The sequence below is a fragment of the Grus americana genome, chromosome 4, assembly GCF_028858705.1.
Source record: "Grus americana isolate bGruAme1 chromosome 4, bGruAme1.mat, whole genome shotgun sequence".
In the NCBI taxonomy this organism is placed as follows: domain Eukaryota; kingdom Metazoa; phylum Chordata; class Aves; order Gruiformes; family Gruidae; genus Grus; species Grus americana.
The window spans coordinates 75107276-75122813 of record NC_072855.1 but is presented as its reverse complement, the minus strand read 5'-3'; the positions used below and the strand labels follow the sequence as shown (position 1 = coordinate 75122813).

At 38.4% G+C, this 15538-nt stretch overlaps 1 protein-coding gene across 2 annotated transcripts in view; it reads left to right on the top strand.

Annotated features, from left to right (window-relative positions):
- FAT4 (FAT atypical cadherin 4) overlaps positions 1 to 15538 on the top strand; it is a 191528-nt gene that overhangs the window by 114717 nt on the left and 61273 nt on the right. For both annotated transcript variants that reach the window (XR_008576942.1, XM_054824527.1), the window contains exons 10-14: positions 6563 to 6667; positions 8107 to 8414; positions 12230 to 12315; positions 13742 to 13921; positions 14799 to 14923. Coding sequence is in view for 1 of the 2 variants with exons in the window: in XM_054824527.1 (XP_054680502.1) it covers positions 6563 to 6667; positions 8107 to 8414; positions 12230 to 12315; positions 13742 to 13921; positions 14799 to 14923 (804 nt within the window). In the remaining variant the exon portion in view is untranslated. The remainder of the gene's footprint in view (positions 1 to 6562; positions 6668 to 8106; positions 8415 to 12229; positions 12316 to 13741; positions 13922 to 14798; positions 14924 to 15538) is intronic.

Genomic DNA, 15538 nt, shown 5'->3' with positions numbered 1-15538 from the left:
AGATGAAGGATATGGGAAAAAACAGAATTCAGGCAAAATGATCAAGCATGTCTGTTCTGTATTTTGTCCCTTTTTTATTTATTTTTTTCATTAACGACAGAAATGTCTGCCACGTTCCTACCTCTTCTATTTTCTTTCTAATATTTATTACGCATTCAAACATAGCAGCATTTTATCCCTAGAAAAGCAGGCTGATGTTTGCTTCTGTCACGAGTATGATATTTAAGGTCTGATCCACTTTAACTATTGCTTATGGCTGCTTTTTACAGACATCATAAAAACATCTAACCAGAGAAGATTAGGTAAGGCTTTCATTACCTTCTCGAAGGAGTATTTCTGTATCGCAGATGCCCCGGGGTACCCAGGTCGGCACAGCCGTGCTCATTCTGGTGCGGGTACTCGGGCTTGCCACCGCTGCCACCAGAACTCACTTGCAACCAGTGGAGTGATCATTATTCTTTTTTTTTATTTTTTTTTTTTCTTAAACCAGATTAGTAGAGGAGATGTCATATGCTTTATTGCAAAGGAGAAGGTTAATTGATTTCAAAATAAAGGTTGCACTTTCATTTAAAGCACGCCTACAGAAGTGGATACACATGCAGTGTGAAAGATCTGTTGACACAAAGGACACTGATGGGATCTTTTGTGAACCTCACAAATGTACTACTTAGCCTTAAGTCAGCAGCAATTATTATTAATTGACAAGCAGTTCTAATTAAGTTAGCAGTCCAGGATTTTATTTCATGTGTTGTTAGTACATCAAATTATTTTGCCAACAGCATGGCAAAATAATTCTAGGGCACCTATCCCCTGTAACTCTTTAGGTCATTAGCAGCAGAGATTACACGGGCATATGTTTGCTGTTGCAATGAAGCAAAACACTTCATTAACTCTAGCAGCATTCTGCAGCATATGCCTCTAGCCTATAATTTGAAACATTAAAGAAACGTCCAGCTAATTTTTTTCTGGTATTAAAGTGCATATCTTAATGTTCAACCCTTATGTCAGCTAAAAATAAAGCTCTAGATGTGACAAGCTCAGAAAAAGAACGTTTTAACTAAGAAAATGTGATGAGAGACACTTACAGTTTGAAGTGTTGGATTTCTTTCACATTATGAATTAAATGTGGCATCTGATATGAGCTTTCTTAAACTCCTTGTCAACACAAATAACTTTAAAATAGACTACCACTGAGGCAGACGTTTCTATTTGGGAGTCAGATCTTTTTACATCGGATGGCCATTGCAGAATCCAGAATTATTTAAGTGTCTGGAGATTAATTGATCAAGACAGAAAACAAATGGTACCAAAGTATGTAATTAAAACCCAAAATATCTTCAGAGATGAATATTGGCAGAGCTTATTAGATAAGATCACCATTAATATTCAGTATATTTAGACATTTTATGTCTGCAAAAGCATATTTGAAATTCTGCAAATTTAATATTCAATAGGTTCTGCAAACAAATGTCAGAATACAGATTGTTTGAGAATGCTTGACATAGAGACTATTATGTCATTATTATACTGCCAACAGAAAGAGGACACAGCTGCTTGGGCGTTTAATCCTGATTCACGTATGATTAAAGATAGCCACAGTGAATATAAAAATAAAGCCTGAAACTGTTTCTTTATGAATATAAACCTTGAGTGCCTCAGAAAAAAAAAAACAAACCCACAAACAAAAAAGCCCATCCAAAATAGTGGATTTCTAATTCAGTTTACCATATACATAGCTTTGCTGCTTCTCTTGGAATGAAAATACAGTCTCATAATTGAATTTGCATGCTTGGTAAAAAAATAATATTTACACGGTACTGCATACAAGTAGAAATTAGTATTTTCTGAGACAGGCTCTCCGTTCACCGTAAATTAGAGTACATGAGCTGTAGACCTCTATAATGGCCTACCTGAAAACTGAGTCTTACTTTTCCTTGATTTATTATGTTTTGTCAGCTGCATTTCACTTCATCATACTGCAAAGGTAATGTCGTTCTTTTCACTGAATAGGATTATAAAGCCTGATTACCTCAGAGCAACATTAGGGTTTAAACAATCTGTTATAATTACATCTCTTAATGATGATCGGGTTTTGTTTTTAAAATAATCACTTTCTGGAGGGAATATACTTTGTGATTTACAGTAGTTGTCTGCCCTTCCTTTGAACCCTTTATTTCCTGTTTTCCAGGACTCATTAAGATGAAGGAATGTAGGTTTCTGAAATTGTTTCAAATGCAAGATTAAACTAGTAGAACAACCACTTTAAAAGATGGACACAGAGACCCACAAAAAGTAAAACTCTCGAATCGGCTGAAATCTAAGCCAAGAGCATTCAGCTGGTATCTGTTCCTGTTACATTTTTCAATTAAAAAAAATAATTCTCCCGAAGTTAGATTTTTGCATAAGCCCCTGCATGTGATATCATCAGGTTGCAGTGATGAATGATAAGTGCCGAAAGCTGTCTGTTAACAATTATCCAGCGTTATCCTCATTTTCGTGGTCTTCAGAGAAAGGTCTTTCTGCCACAAAATGAATACCCTGAATCTTTCGGTACTTCAGCTGAGAGACGACATCTATAAACTCAACTAACTGCAACGTTCCCCTGAACTGCAGTGTTACTGGGGACGGCTCTGGTTTGAGATCTTCTTGGTTCTCAAAACATTGGCTGAGGGGTGCCCTTCCCCTCGCTGGATTTGATACCCTCAAACACTAATCAAACACTAATTCTTCATGCTGTCCAAATAAAATTACTCCCCAGCTGAGATGTGCATAGTAGTCCGAATGTGTGAAAAAGCTTCTTGCAAATTGACTTGCTTACGCCATGAAAACGCATTCATCTCATTTTTTGAGGGACATTACTTAAGTGGGATAAAGGTCTATCAGAACGTTACTCTTAAACTCATGTTGTGAACCTTAAATTATCAGACCATTGTGGAAAATGACCTCTGAAAACCAAAACTACTCTACTTTTGTGAGGTTAAAATCATTGGTTTTATCTTTTTGGAAAGCAGTAAAACTGAGCACTTGGGCTCAGGTGAGGATGGCTTTATGCGTAGTGGCAAACAGTTTCTTATCCTCTTCAATCCAGTAAAGTTCCTTGAATGATTTGTTTTATCTGTGCAAGAGAGAATTTCAAAATAGCTAGTACTTGTGCAAATTCTTTACTCAAGAAAAACAGTCCTCTCTAAAACTTTTTCTTTTTTTTCTTTGCACAAAAAATAAATCTAAATATAAGAACAGTATCTTGGGCAGAACAGCAAAAACAATGGGTTTTCAAGCTATGTGGTAGGACAACCTGCTGCCATCTTGGGTGGCTCTACTTGCTAGAAGAATAAGGTGTTAAAAGAAAAAAGTCAAAGTTTAGTAGAAGTTGCAGGACCAAGAACAATGTAACTGGTACCACAGCAACATATCTGGAGGAATCTCCACAGTGAAGAAAAGACAAGCAAGAGAAAAACCCTGCTGGGAAAAGCCCTGAGCAGCCGGATCTAGCTTTGAAGGTTGCCTTGCTTTGAATGGGGGTTGGACATCATGACCTCCAAGGTCCCTCCAGCCTAACTTTTTCCGTCCACTTCTGCCGATCAAATCTGGGCAATAACAACAGAGGGAAAAAGTAGGAGCACAGGAGGAACATGGCTTAGATGAAAAGGGAAAAGTAAGGAGGTACAGTCTGAACATTGGTGGACCGTCCAAAAAACCAGGAGTTAATAGAAGCTCTGCAGATTTCGGCAGAGTAGCCAATGAAGGCTGTCAATAATAGCTTGAAATGCAGAGACCTTTTCTTAGAGGGTGGACGAGGAATGCACGAGAGTTTCTGTCTCAGAGGAGTCTAAGGAGAGACTGACCAAAGATCTGAAGGTAGCAGGAAATTAGGATGAATTGAAGAAGTTCAGGATCCTGCAGAAAAGAGGGAATGAAGCCTTGTAGCAGCAACTGTCTTCAGAAGAAGCTAATGTAAGATCATTTGTAGGTAAGGTTGCCTGGAGGGATACACATAGGAGAAGAAATTCAGGAAAGTTGGAATCTTTTAGAAGAAAAAGTATAACTAAAAATCATGTTAAAGCAGGGAAAAAAAAAAAGGATGTCTTTAAGAGTTTTAAGTTGTTATACCAGGATTTTTTTGTAATTGAAAATTAGTTATATACTACATAAAAATAACTTTCTGTTCTTTTTTCATGACATAATATTAAACTGTTTACCTACCTCTTTATTTACCAGTTTCTATTTTATAACTCTTAGCATCCATTTACCAGGTTTTTCTAATGATCTTGCTTTATCAAAGTAATTTATTTTAAATCCTTATACAGAACAGCCATAATGATAAACTAAAATAGTATTCTCAAGTTATACTTTTGTCCTGCTGATATCTGGCTAAAGGACTCTTGCTTTCTGGAGTATGCATGCTTAACATGCATTTAAAGAGGAAAAATAAGCTTCATAGACATCTTTTGTTGGATCTTTATTCCAAATGTAAATAGATATATTTTTCCCAGGTCTTTAGCACTTCAGTGAATGGCAAAAAATTTCTTCTTCATTTTAAATAAATATTAGTTTTAATAGCTCTGATGAATTGTTAAATCACAGTATTTGTCTTCTCCTGTGTCAAAATAGTTGGAATAAATGCAAACACACTTTTATTAGTTTCATGAATTACTCAAACAATTGTTAAATATGAAGAAGATGTTGTTATTCGCTGGTTAAAATATGTGCAGCTAAAATAAACATCCATATTCTGTTGCTGACTCAGCAGATATGCCAGCTTTAATGTTAGCTGAGAAAGAGAAGACTAGTTAGTTAGACTGAATTGCAAAAAACTGAGTAAGCCTTATTAGCTACACTTGAGTTTTGTGAAAACTAAGAAACCTTATTTAGCTATTTTAAGCATCTCTGCCTCACTCTTGCTATGTGTTCTCCTCGGTAAGTCAAAGATCTGTACTACGTACCATATTTTTAACATAAAGAAAACAGCAAAATCTAACATAAAGTTATCTCATCCTTCAGTCATGCCCATTAGAGATTAAAATATAAATAAATACCCCCAAAGCATAATTAGATTCAGACACTGGAAATGTTTCCTGGATTTATGGTGAATCTACAAGTTACGTATTAACCACAGGAATCCTCCAGCGCTCCGTTTCCATCCTGCTTGCAGTTGCACATGGAGGACTGCTGCTCACACAGAAGAACTGCCTGCAAATTTCTTTAGGTTAAACAGAAAAGTAGGGGCGGGGGGGGGGGGGGGGGGGGGGGGAGAAAAAAAGAAGGGGTTTTCTTAGTTAGGTGGCCGAAGTTGTGAAATTCTGAAAAAAGCAGAGTTAATATAGCACAGTCCTGATTTTCTGCAGTTTTAGTGACCAGCAGTCCCTAAGGACTGCACATTGTGCACTGCTGTCATGTGAGATGTAAGAATTATAAGATGTAGGTGACATGTATATATATATATAGTATTTTATATGGTGTGAGGAATAAAATAATTCATTAGCAGTGCAATAAGAAGCATTAAGGCAGTCTTAGCCTTTGTTATGTGTATATGTCCTGGTCTAGATGAAGTTGAAGGAGAGGTCTGGAAGAGCGTGGCTGGTTTTGCCAGTTTTTGCAGAGGAAGATGAGGGTCAAACATGACGGTTCTTCCAGCGTTTCGCTGGGCGGGCAGGGAAGGCTGGCACTGCTGGCAGAAGGCGGGCAGGTATCAAGAGCGGTATATAGTGGAAGTGTTGCTAAACTGATAAAAGCTAAGCATTTGAAAACTTAGAAGTGAAGACCAATACTTTTGTAGTAAATGTTTCCATACAAAGAAAATTTTAGTTTCATACAAAGAATCCCCTTGTCAGTATTCAGCATCTGTTAAAATCTTAACTTTCTGTCTTGGTTCCTTTCCTTGTTGAAATGAGTTATGTGATTTCAGTTTATTCTCTGGTGAATAATATTTACCACATGTGACAATCTCTGCTTAGAAAAGGACTATAGTCAGGGTAACTTGTTTTAGCTCCAGAGGACCGTGGTCCCCTCTGAGTCAGGAAGGAGGTTGTAATTGATGAGGAAAAATAAGAAAAAAATCATATAATGTACAATAGCAGCCTGTGTTCGGCATGCCATGTTCATACAGGGTCCAGCGAGGGCTGCCTGTATCTGCTTCACACTAATGAGTACATGGGGAAAAAAATGTTTGGGGTTTTTTTTTAGTTCAGCATCTTCTTTCATTTAATGATCTCTCTTTTACAGACACCAGTTAATAAAAAAAATAAAAAATAAAACCAAACCCAAAACAAAAAATACCAAACAAACAAACCAACCCACCAATACCTATATACGATTATTACAAGGTGAAGTTAATGTCTCCGGGCTGTGTAGTATGCCTGTGTCAGGGCTGGGAGCAGTCCAGCATCGTGTCTGTGTTTCCTCTCCGTCCCACAGCCGCAACTGGTCCCTGGCACGCTCCCCCCTGGCCGTGCCTTCCCCATTGGTTCATAAGCTCGTTACCTAAATACCCGCCCGACTTTCCTACTGACCTGAATACTCTGACCTGGAAATTGCCTTTTTTTTTTTTCCCCCCTAATCGCAGGGAAAACATGCGACTCCACTGTCAATTACTGCGAGTGCAACCCCTGTTTCAATGGTGGATCTTGCCAAAGCGGGGTGGAGGGGTATTACTGCCACTGCCCCTTCGGTGAGTAACCTTCTCCTCTCTGCTTGATCTTCCTTTTCCCTATTAATTTATTTTTACCTAGGTGAAACCAATGGATATGTATATGGATCCCAGTCCATGGTGTTGGTCATCTCCTGGCCTCGTCCTCTCCGTTTTTCCCTGGCTGCAGGAAGGAGAAGCCGATATTTCGGCCAGCCCGGCGGGAGATGGAAGCACGTGGCAGCGTGGGGGGGTCACTGTGGCTGCTGGGGGGGCACAGTGAGGGCTCCGAGCAGTGCTTGCTCTCCTGCCTAATAACAGACACTTGTAAGAGGGCCAAAGAGCAAGATCACTGTAAATTACATCAGTATTCTTGCATCCTACACGCTTGCAAAGTGCAAGGAGGTCGTCATAATGTTAAACTAGAAAAAGGGACTTTGGGATGATACTGAGCGGAGAGGGCTTGGTTTTCTTTTAAGAAATTTGCATAATTTGTCAAAATATCTGTAAAGCAAGAATTGGAGAGTACCCATATTTTTCTGCAAGTGAGGAGCACAGCATTGGATATTGGCACTTTTCTATTTAGTAGATTTGATAAAGAGAACCTGACCGAATCAAAACAGCTTTGTTAGCCCATACCAGTACTTGCCCATTCAATTTATTCTATGTTAAGAAAGTTCTAAGTTCCAAAACCAGAGTACTATTCCGAGAATCAGAGATGCATAGTACTGCCAAAATAGTTTAATAATTATTAGAACTTAATTATCCCAAATTAGGTTTGTGGAATGAACCCAATAAAGACACAAAACAACACAGATATTTTTAAGGTATCATGATATAATTGCAGCAAGGTTGGTTCTGAATGCAGATTAATCCAGAATTGTCATTGTTCGTACAGAAAAGCATGAAAGTAAATGCAAAAGATTAATCAAAAAACAGATAAACCTGAGAAAACATCTACAATGTTTTAAGGCTGCTGAAAACCCTCACAGAAAATGATGATTCTCAATACAGACTTGTAACTACCTCTGAATGCACTTTTCTACTAACAGGTGGATTAACTTCTTTATTCCGTTTTATTTCCTTTGTTTTACGTTTCCTCAGAGTTTATTAATTTCCTGTATAGTCGTAGTCCATTGTAAATGTAACTAATATTCATAAATTAAGTAAGTTTTTTCTCATTGTCGCTGCAATAAAAAAAATCAAGGGGAATTATGTGACAGATCTGAAAAGAAATACATAGAGTGCACCAAATTATTCAGATCCATTTTTAAGTTTAAATACATGTGCTTCAGCACCCACCTGTGGGTAATAGGATTCTGACGTTCAAGTTGCATAGTTTTCTATATCATACATTAGAGGTTTCTTAAAGAGCCTGTGTATCAGAGCCATGTCTAGAGAATATCAGTACTTTGTTTCTGGGAGAATGCAGAGTGAGGGGGGGGAAAATCTGATACCAGATTTTACTTTTCATTTTGCAGGTGTTTTTGGGAATCACTGTGAACTGAACAGTTACGGATTTGAAGAGTTGTCGTATATGGAGTTTCCCAGTATGGATCCAAACAATAATTACATCTATATAAAGTTTGCTACTATAAAAAGTAATGCCTTAATGTTGTATAACTATGATAACCAAACCGGAGAGCGGGCAGAATTTCTGGCCCTGGAAATAGCAGAAGAGAGGCTGAGATTCTCCTACAACCTTGGCAGTGGCACATACAAGCTTACCACAACTAAGAAGGTGTCTGATGGACAATTTCACACAGTTATTGCCCGGAGGGCTGGAATGGTAAGAAATGCTAAAATGAGAATTTAAGACAAGTGCAGCCAAGTCACTTTGGCTTCCACATGAACTCAGAGGAACGTAAAATTAGTAACGTCGTATTTGCTATAGCAGAACCTCCAACTTTGGAAAAAACCTCCCTCATTTCTGTCTTGTTCCAACTGACTCAAAGACCTATAATGGTTTGTTTAGTATGATGATGATAAAGAGTAATTTAAAAAACATGTGCTATACCCTGTACTCTAAATGTGAAAAATGAGAACCAGGAATAATTAACGCAATAAATTACTACACATGAGGCTAATTAACTGATGCAGATTACAGGGATGATTATCAGGGAAGGCTAATTAACCGTAGTAACTACAAAAAGCCTCAAAATAATTTTTCTCAACATTTGGAAAATAGAAGCAGACAAACTTAAAAGTCCAGGCATCCCTGATCTCCTTGAGCTAGTTCAGAGATTTTACCAATCTCATCGGACTGGAAGCCTAGTTTTCCTCTGTGTCATACATGTTAAAAATTCAAAGGTGCTACATTTAGAGGGGTTTTTTTGGGGGGAAGGAGGGGAGATACTCCTCTTTTTGTCCCCCAGAAAGCATCTGAGGGGAGGAATTCTGCCAAAAACTGGACTGGGACAACTTATTGCCATATGCCTGGTGCCCTGACCTCTCTCCTGCCTTCGGTTTTTTCCCAGTAAATGTTTTCTATTCCTCCTCTCTCATTTTTTAATAATATTTCCAAAGCAGAACATAAACCAAATGCTCTTTGAGTTCCAGCCAAGCTTTTTGACTCCACAGTGTTTGAGTTAGAGATGAAACCAAATCTATTTGCCATCCATAATCAGTAACTATTGCCCTTCTCAGGCAGAAATGGCCAGCATACATGGAATCCCATATTCTTCCCGTGTTTGAAATTAAAGTCATATAAGAATAATATATGGTTGAGGCTCCACATTTTGTTTTATATATTTCAAGCCAGAAGTGATGTAGGGAATAAAAGAATAAACTGTTTTACCCAGTGCGGCTCCCCCAAGTCCTTGGAGAGATTTCCCATCATGAAGCGCTGCGGAAGGCAGTGCTGCTGAGATACAGCCCTTTTCTAGTTTTAAGCTCCTCTTGTTCAGAGCACCCTGCTGAAGAGCTTCAGGTCCAGGGCGAGATGGCCATAGGCACAAATGTCCCAAGAGCAGCAGAGGGATGTATGAACTTCTGGTCCGGGGTTCTTTGTAGGTCCAGGGTTGTCTCCTGACCTTCCTAAGTGGTGCTTTTTTCTTCTCAGCGAGAATGAGCCTGAAACTGCATTTCAGTTGCACAGTGCAAGACCTGATTTCTCCATTTACTGAAGCGGGGGATGGCTTAGTGTTCAGCTGGATTTGCAAATCCAACTTGTGTGTGTTTGCAGGAGGTATATATCCAAATCAGATGAAGGACAATTGTGATGTTGAGTAATGACTTTGTTTTAACATACCTTAATATCATATACTTAATAATTTGCATCACAGCTTCCAAATGGTAAAGCCCAAAGTTGCAGCTAAATCTTGAAAGGCACCAGGTTCCCGTTTTAGCAACTAAATTAGTGTGACATTTCTATCAATAAGATTTAAATGGCTAAGCATAAGAGCACACATTAAAAATTGCAACAAATAAATGAAATACACTGAAGAAAAAAAATAGAGCAGGAAGGTGTTTTACTTGTAGATATGCCGGAAGGCTAGACTACAGAAGAGATAACATAAAAAGGACTAGTTACAGAAAATTTCAGTTATGAAAGCTTCAGGCTGAAAGCAAACTAAGACAACCTATACCTTTGTGTGATTATTTTTTTTATATATATGTTTAAACCATCTCAGTAACATCAGATGTTTACAAACACAGTTATGTGAAAAGAATCGCCTTTGTCTTAGATATTTCTGCTGCAGGAAAAATGTCTCCCAGGTGTCCAAAACTGTATAAAATAGCCCCCCTTCAGGATTCCAAATCTGTCATTTCCTACCGCACAGTGGGATTTTATCGGAAACTGGTAAAATCATTAAGTTGTCAGTCCTGAGCTATTGCAGAGTGACAGGATAGAAAGTCTCATAATGCGGCAAGGTAACCGTAGAGTAATGCTTAAGTAACAAGCAGGAACATTTGACTAACATTAGAAAATAAATTGTATGAACTCTGGTCCAAGTAAAATATATTCTCAAATATCTAGCCCTTCAGCTGGGGTTGTAGCTTGGCTTTCGCAGCGCATAGCAATGTAAGTTAGGGAGATTACGCTGATTGAGCTAAGAACAAAAAACTCATTTCATTTTTTGTTGTTGATATTCTGAAGGAAAAATATGTATGCGTGTGATGGCATACAGACCGGCCGGCTTATTATTCTTTCTATGAGTTGTTTCATTTATGCAGGGCTATAATCTGCTTTGGAACTGCAGGCTGATGTTTCTAGGGAGTAGGAGTTTGCTCATTATGTATGGAAAGAAATTTAAGATAAGCTTTCATTAAAAATAGCAAATTGAACAATTTAGGCGTGCTGTAGGGCATGATTTAGGGCTAAGAGCTGTGAATCTGTTTGGTCAATACAATGCCTCAGCTCACGGTATGTATTTGGAAATACATCTGTGGGGATTTCAACAGGACGTTGTTAGTGAACTTAGTTGCAGGAAGCAAACAAAGCCATTGCGGGGTAATGACGTACTGATGGCCATTGCTGTTTGCTCAGCTCCTGTAGAGTAATCTAAATCAAAATATAAACCAAAACATTTTTAAAAGTGACCTTTGATTTAAATTTGCCATAAAACTGTACCACACATCTAGTTGAAACATGAGAAGCTGATATGTACAATTTGGAGATTATGTTTATTTTTCTGAAAATTTGTTTTAAGGAATAACTATCCTTCAGGGTTTTTGTTTTTTTCACAGCGCATCTGTTATTAATGTATCGCTGTGGGGAAAATTCTTTGCTAAATAAGGAATAAAATAAAAATTCCTTTTTAAATCAGCAGGAATTATTTCATGATTTTAGTGAAAGCTTTGGTTAGACTTTTAGAGATCACAAATAAAAGTGCCGTGGTTCGCGTCAGTGTAAATGGCTGAGATGGCAATGAGGCAACTCCGTTGTCTGGGACTCGATGGCTTGGAGATAATAATAAAGAGGAAGACTGCTCTAAGTGCTGGTCATGCCTGGTACTTCTCTGATCATCAGCTTGGTCCCACTGTAGGTATCCACGTTACACCATTATCAACATGGGGCAAACATCCCTCATGACGTATCAGCCTAAGGGTTACCTTAATCAAGTCCGCTGGGTTACTCGTTGAGTGTTATTGAGTGGTTGGTTATTATTTTTAACTAGTAATCTCAGTGTTTGTACTCCCAGCTTTTGTAACGTGCTTTTTATCGAGTTCAAGCAGTATGTTTAATGTCACGGTCAAGCCCCTGAAGGAATGCCCTTTGTGTTTGGTTGGAGGGAGCAGCGCTCTGTTCAGATCAAGGATATGGTACGAGCCAAAATAACTGCAGTTTCGAGGAGTAAAGCAAACAAACATGAAAGAAACCCTACCCAAATCTGAAAACTTTGTGTTTAACTGATTCTCTGTATGAAGCAGTCAATTAGCTCACTCTCTGTTAGTATCCACACCTTGGTATGCCCTGTGTTGATGCAGAATGTAGCTGCTCGGTGGCTCTGAGGCACCCTGCGATCCCAAGTGACGTAGTAATATACAAGTGCTCCATTCTAGCCAAGTCTTTGATATAATATATTTAATCGTAAATATTTAATGTGGTTGGGGACTACAACCTTGTAATATTCAGCATATTTGTGTGTGTTGCTTTTGCAGGCAGCATCGCTGACGGTGGATTCCTGCTCTGAGGATCAGGAGCCAGGCTACTGCACTGTTAGCAATGTTGCTGTTTCTACTGACTGGTAAATCTTCATTTTATGGGGTTTTTTTGAAGTAAAATGAAAAAGACATCACCCTCTAAAGCCCAGGAGACTTGGAGTAATGATTACATGCCCAGCCTCAAGGAAGAGATATATACCTCAGCTGCGTTCCTTCAGAGGCGTGCAAAGGCAAGGCTCTCAAGTGTCATTGTCTCTCATCTTTGCAGCAGCAGCAAATTAAACTTCCTACATGTATGCACTGCTACTTGCTAACTCAGGTCACTACATTTCTGCTTGGAGTTTATTCGTGACAAGGAGTTTATTCAGAAATCCCCAATTCTCAGCTCCGTCTCTGTCCCCAGGCTCTGGTGGCACCCAAGAAATGTATGGCCATGGGTAGTCTGCACTGTGGTGTAAACGGGGATAAGACTTATTGCCTAATGCTATGAGATTTCACATCATAATCTAGAAAGAGCTAACAAATCAGAATAACAGATGCTCATGATTACTGACAACTTGTAAATCTTAGTTAGTAAAACACAAATGTATTTGTTATAATCAACTGGCTCTTAAATATACAGCACTACCCTTTGACAGTTTGAAGTTCTGCAATATTTAGTGCTACAAATCTTTAGTAAAGCCTCCTCCACTTCCACATTTTGAATCGTATCTATCTTGCCAAAACTAGGCTCAAAAAGCTATTACTGTAGTAGCACCTATATTTCACTCCAGTGTTGAGTTTTGGGCTTGCTTAGGGTCTTGTCTTTTTTCATTTATTTGTTTGTTTGTTTAAACTGCACTTCTCATTTCTTATAAAGGTATAAGAAATAACATCACCCAATTACTGCTTTCTTTTAAAAAAATATTAGGAGTAATTACTTTGACATTGTTTTCAGTAATTTCCAGATGTCATCTTTTGCAGTTTTCATTTCTTAAACATCGGCCAGTAAAGAGAATAAACTTTATTTCATGTGTTTGCCATAACTAACTCAGAAGCCTTTCTGCCGCATCTTTAGATCCTCTTTGGAGATAACAACTTTAATACAAATCACTTTGACTAATTTCTTACAATAGTCACAATCATATTTCCTGTCACACATGATTTCCCCACTAGCGAAGGTGTTATATCTTTGTAAAATAATGAATCCATCTTCCAGCTATTTAAATATCATCTACAATTGAAACGATAATTGAGAGAAAAGCCTTATTCATTATGATTTCAAGCATGCTGTTCAGTCAAGTGAATAGAAATTTTGACATGCAATAACTGAGTATGAATTTAGAGTCATACCCATTATAACTGTTAGTTCAAGCGCTACTGGCCTTCTGTCTCCCCTTCTAAATGTGAAATATGAATTTTGGAAGAGGAATTTTAGCCACAGACCGTAGATGATGGTTACAGTTCCTTTGCTGTCATTGCTACCTTAATGTCTGATACTGATAAATTATTTTTCTGACTCTTTTATAGGACTCTCGATGTACAACCAAATCGAGTTACTGTTGGTGGCATCAGGTCTGTAGAGCCCATCCTTCAAAGGAGAGGACAGGTGGAAAGCCATGATTTTGTGGGCTGTATAATGGAGTTTGCAGTCAACGGACGTCCCCTGGAGCCCAGCCAGGCTTTGGCAGCTCAAGGAATCTTAGATCAGTACGTCTGCTATATGTGGTATCGAATGGACCGCGTTTACAATAAAGGAAGCCATCATGAAAGTCAAATGCTATTCCATTCAGACACTGTCAGATATTTCTTGTAAAAAAATGACTGTAGAATTCATTGTAAAGTGTGAAAAATGTAGGAAGAGAGTGATTTTGGATGAAAGGTTCACAAAAGATTACAGAGGCTTCAAAAAAGCAACATCATTACCTTTCTATTGCCAATTATTATTAAGGTTGCTTTGCAGGCTGAAATAGAGTAGCCCTGTTCTTGGGTTGCTTTATAAATTCCACCTGGGTTTGACTGTAGTCATACTGTTTGCTAACCCTCTACTCCCTCTTATTTCTTTTTAATCCACAATGTCTGTTCTATCACTTTGCCTCTCAAGTATCACTGAATTTCCCTCATATCCTCCAAGCAGAAATGATGAACTATCTGATTCTGTTGGGTTTTTTCCATCTCAGTATTTGAAGTCACAGTTGTAGCAATAATGTTGATCTTCTGTCCAAATTTGCTAGCTCACTGTTCTTCTTTCAACCCCCAAGTTTGTGCTCTTTGTTGTGATGTGAAGTCTCTGGAAGTCTGCAGCGTGAAAAGCACCTAAAAGAGTTTCTTCTCTTGCGTAGCAGATAATAGGGGTTTCACTGTCTCTGAATTCTTTTCTCTTTCATAAGACTGTTACAATTTGACACTGAAAATTGGGATCTGTTTAGAAACGTGAGCTGTCTATGGAGAAGAGCCTCTCCATTTCTTCATCTCTGCGAGGGGGGAAGAAAGGGAGTATCGTTCAAACACAGGACACTTCCCAGCACATTTTCTCCGCTTATTTGTGTGCACATTCTTCAGCATCTACTTTTCTGTTTTATTTCAGGTGTCCCAGACTAGAAGGTGCTTGCACAACCAGCCCCTGCCAACATGGTGGCACCTGCGTTGATCACTGGTCATGGCAGCAGTGTCACTGCAAAGATGGACTGACGGGAAGGCACTGTGAAAAATGTATGGAGGGGGTTTTACTGTCTTCCTCTTTAATGTACACCCAACTGTGGTTTAACCAAATGCCATTAAGAGTTTCTTTTCAGGGGCGTGGGATAGTGAATTTTGTTAAAATACCAAGCAGCATACTTGCCTCTTAAATAATTTTGAAGGAAAAGTCCATAATGTGCTATTGTCCTTTCATGAGCTAAAAATAGCAACAAGTTAAATATATTATGTTTTCTGGTCTGTATATCACATTTCAGGTAACTTGCACTCATTTAAAACTACTGCTTCCCAATAATGTATAATCAGTAATTAAAATAAAGTTATCCCGTAGGAGGGATTTGTCTGCTATGGGGAGGTAAGAGGGTAAGAAAAAGCCCTTCCCTTCACATAAACATTGTGTGCATGTGCTTCTGGCCTTTTTATCAAATGACCATCAGATTATATGCAAGAAAATATGGTAAATGTAAATGAAAGCAAGCCATTTACACTCTGGGGTTATTAACTCGCATGTGGATGGCTCTGTAAATCAATATGGGATTGTCTAGGAGAGCAAAGTGATTTATTTCCGTGTAGTTGTAGTATAATGACTGGGCTTTGTTTTCTTACATGTCCCATTATTGTTTAGCTGAT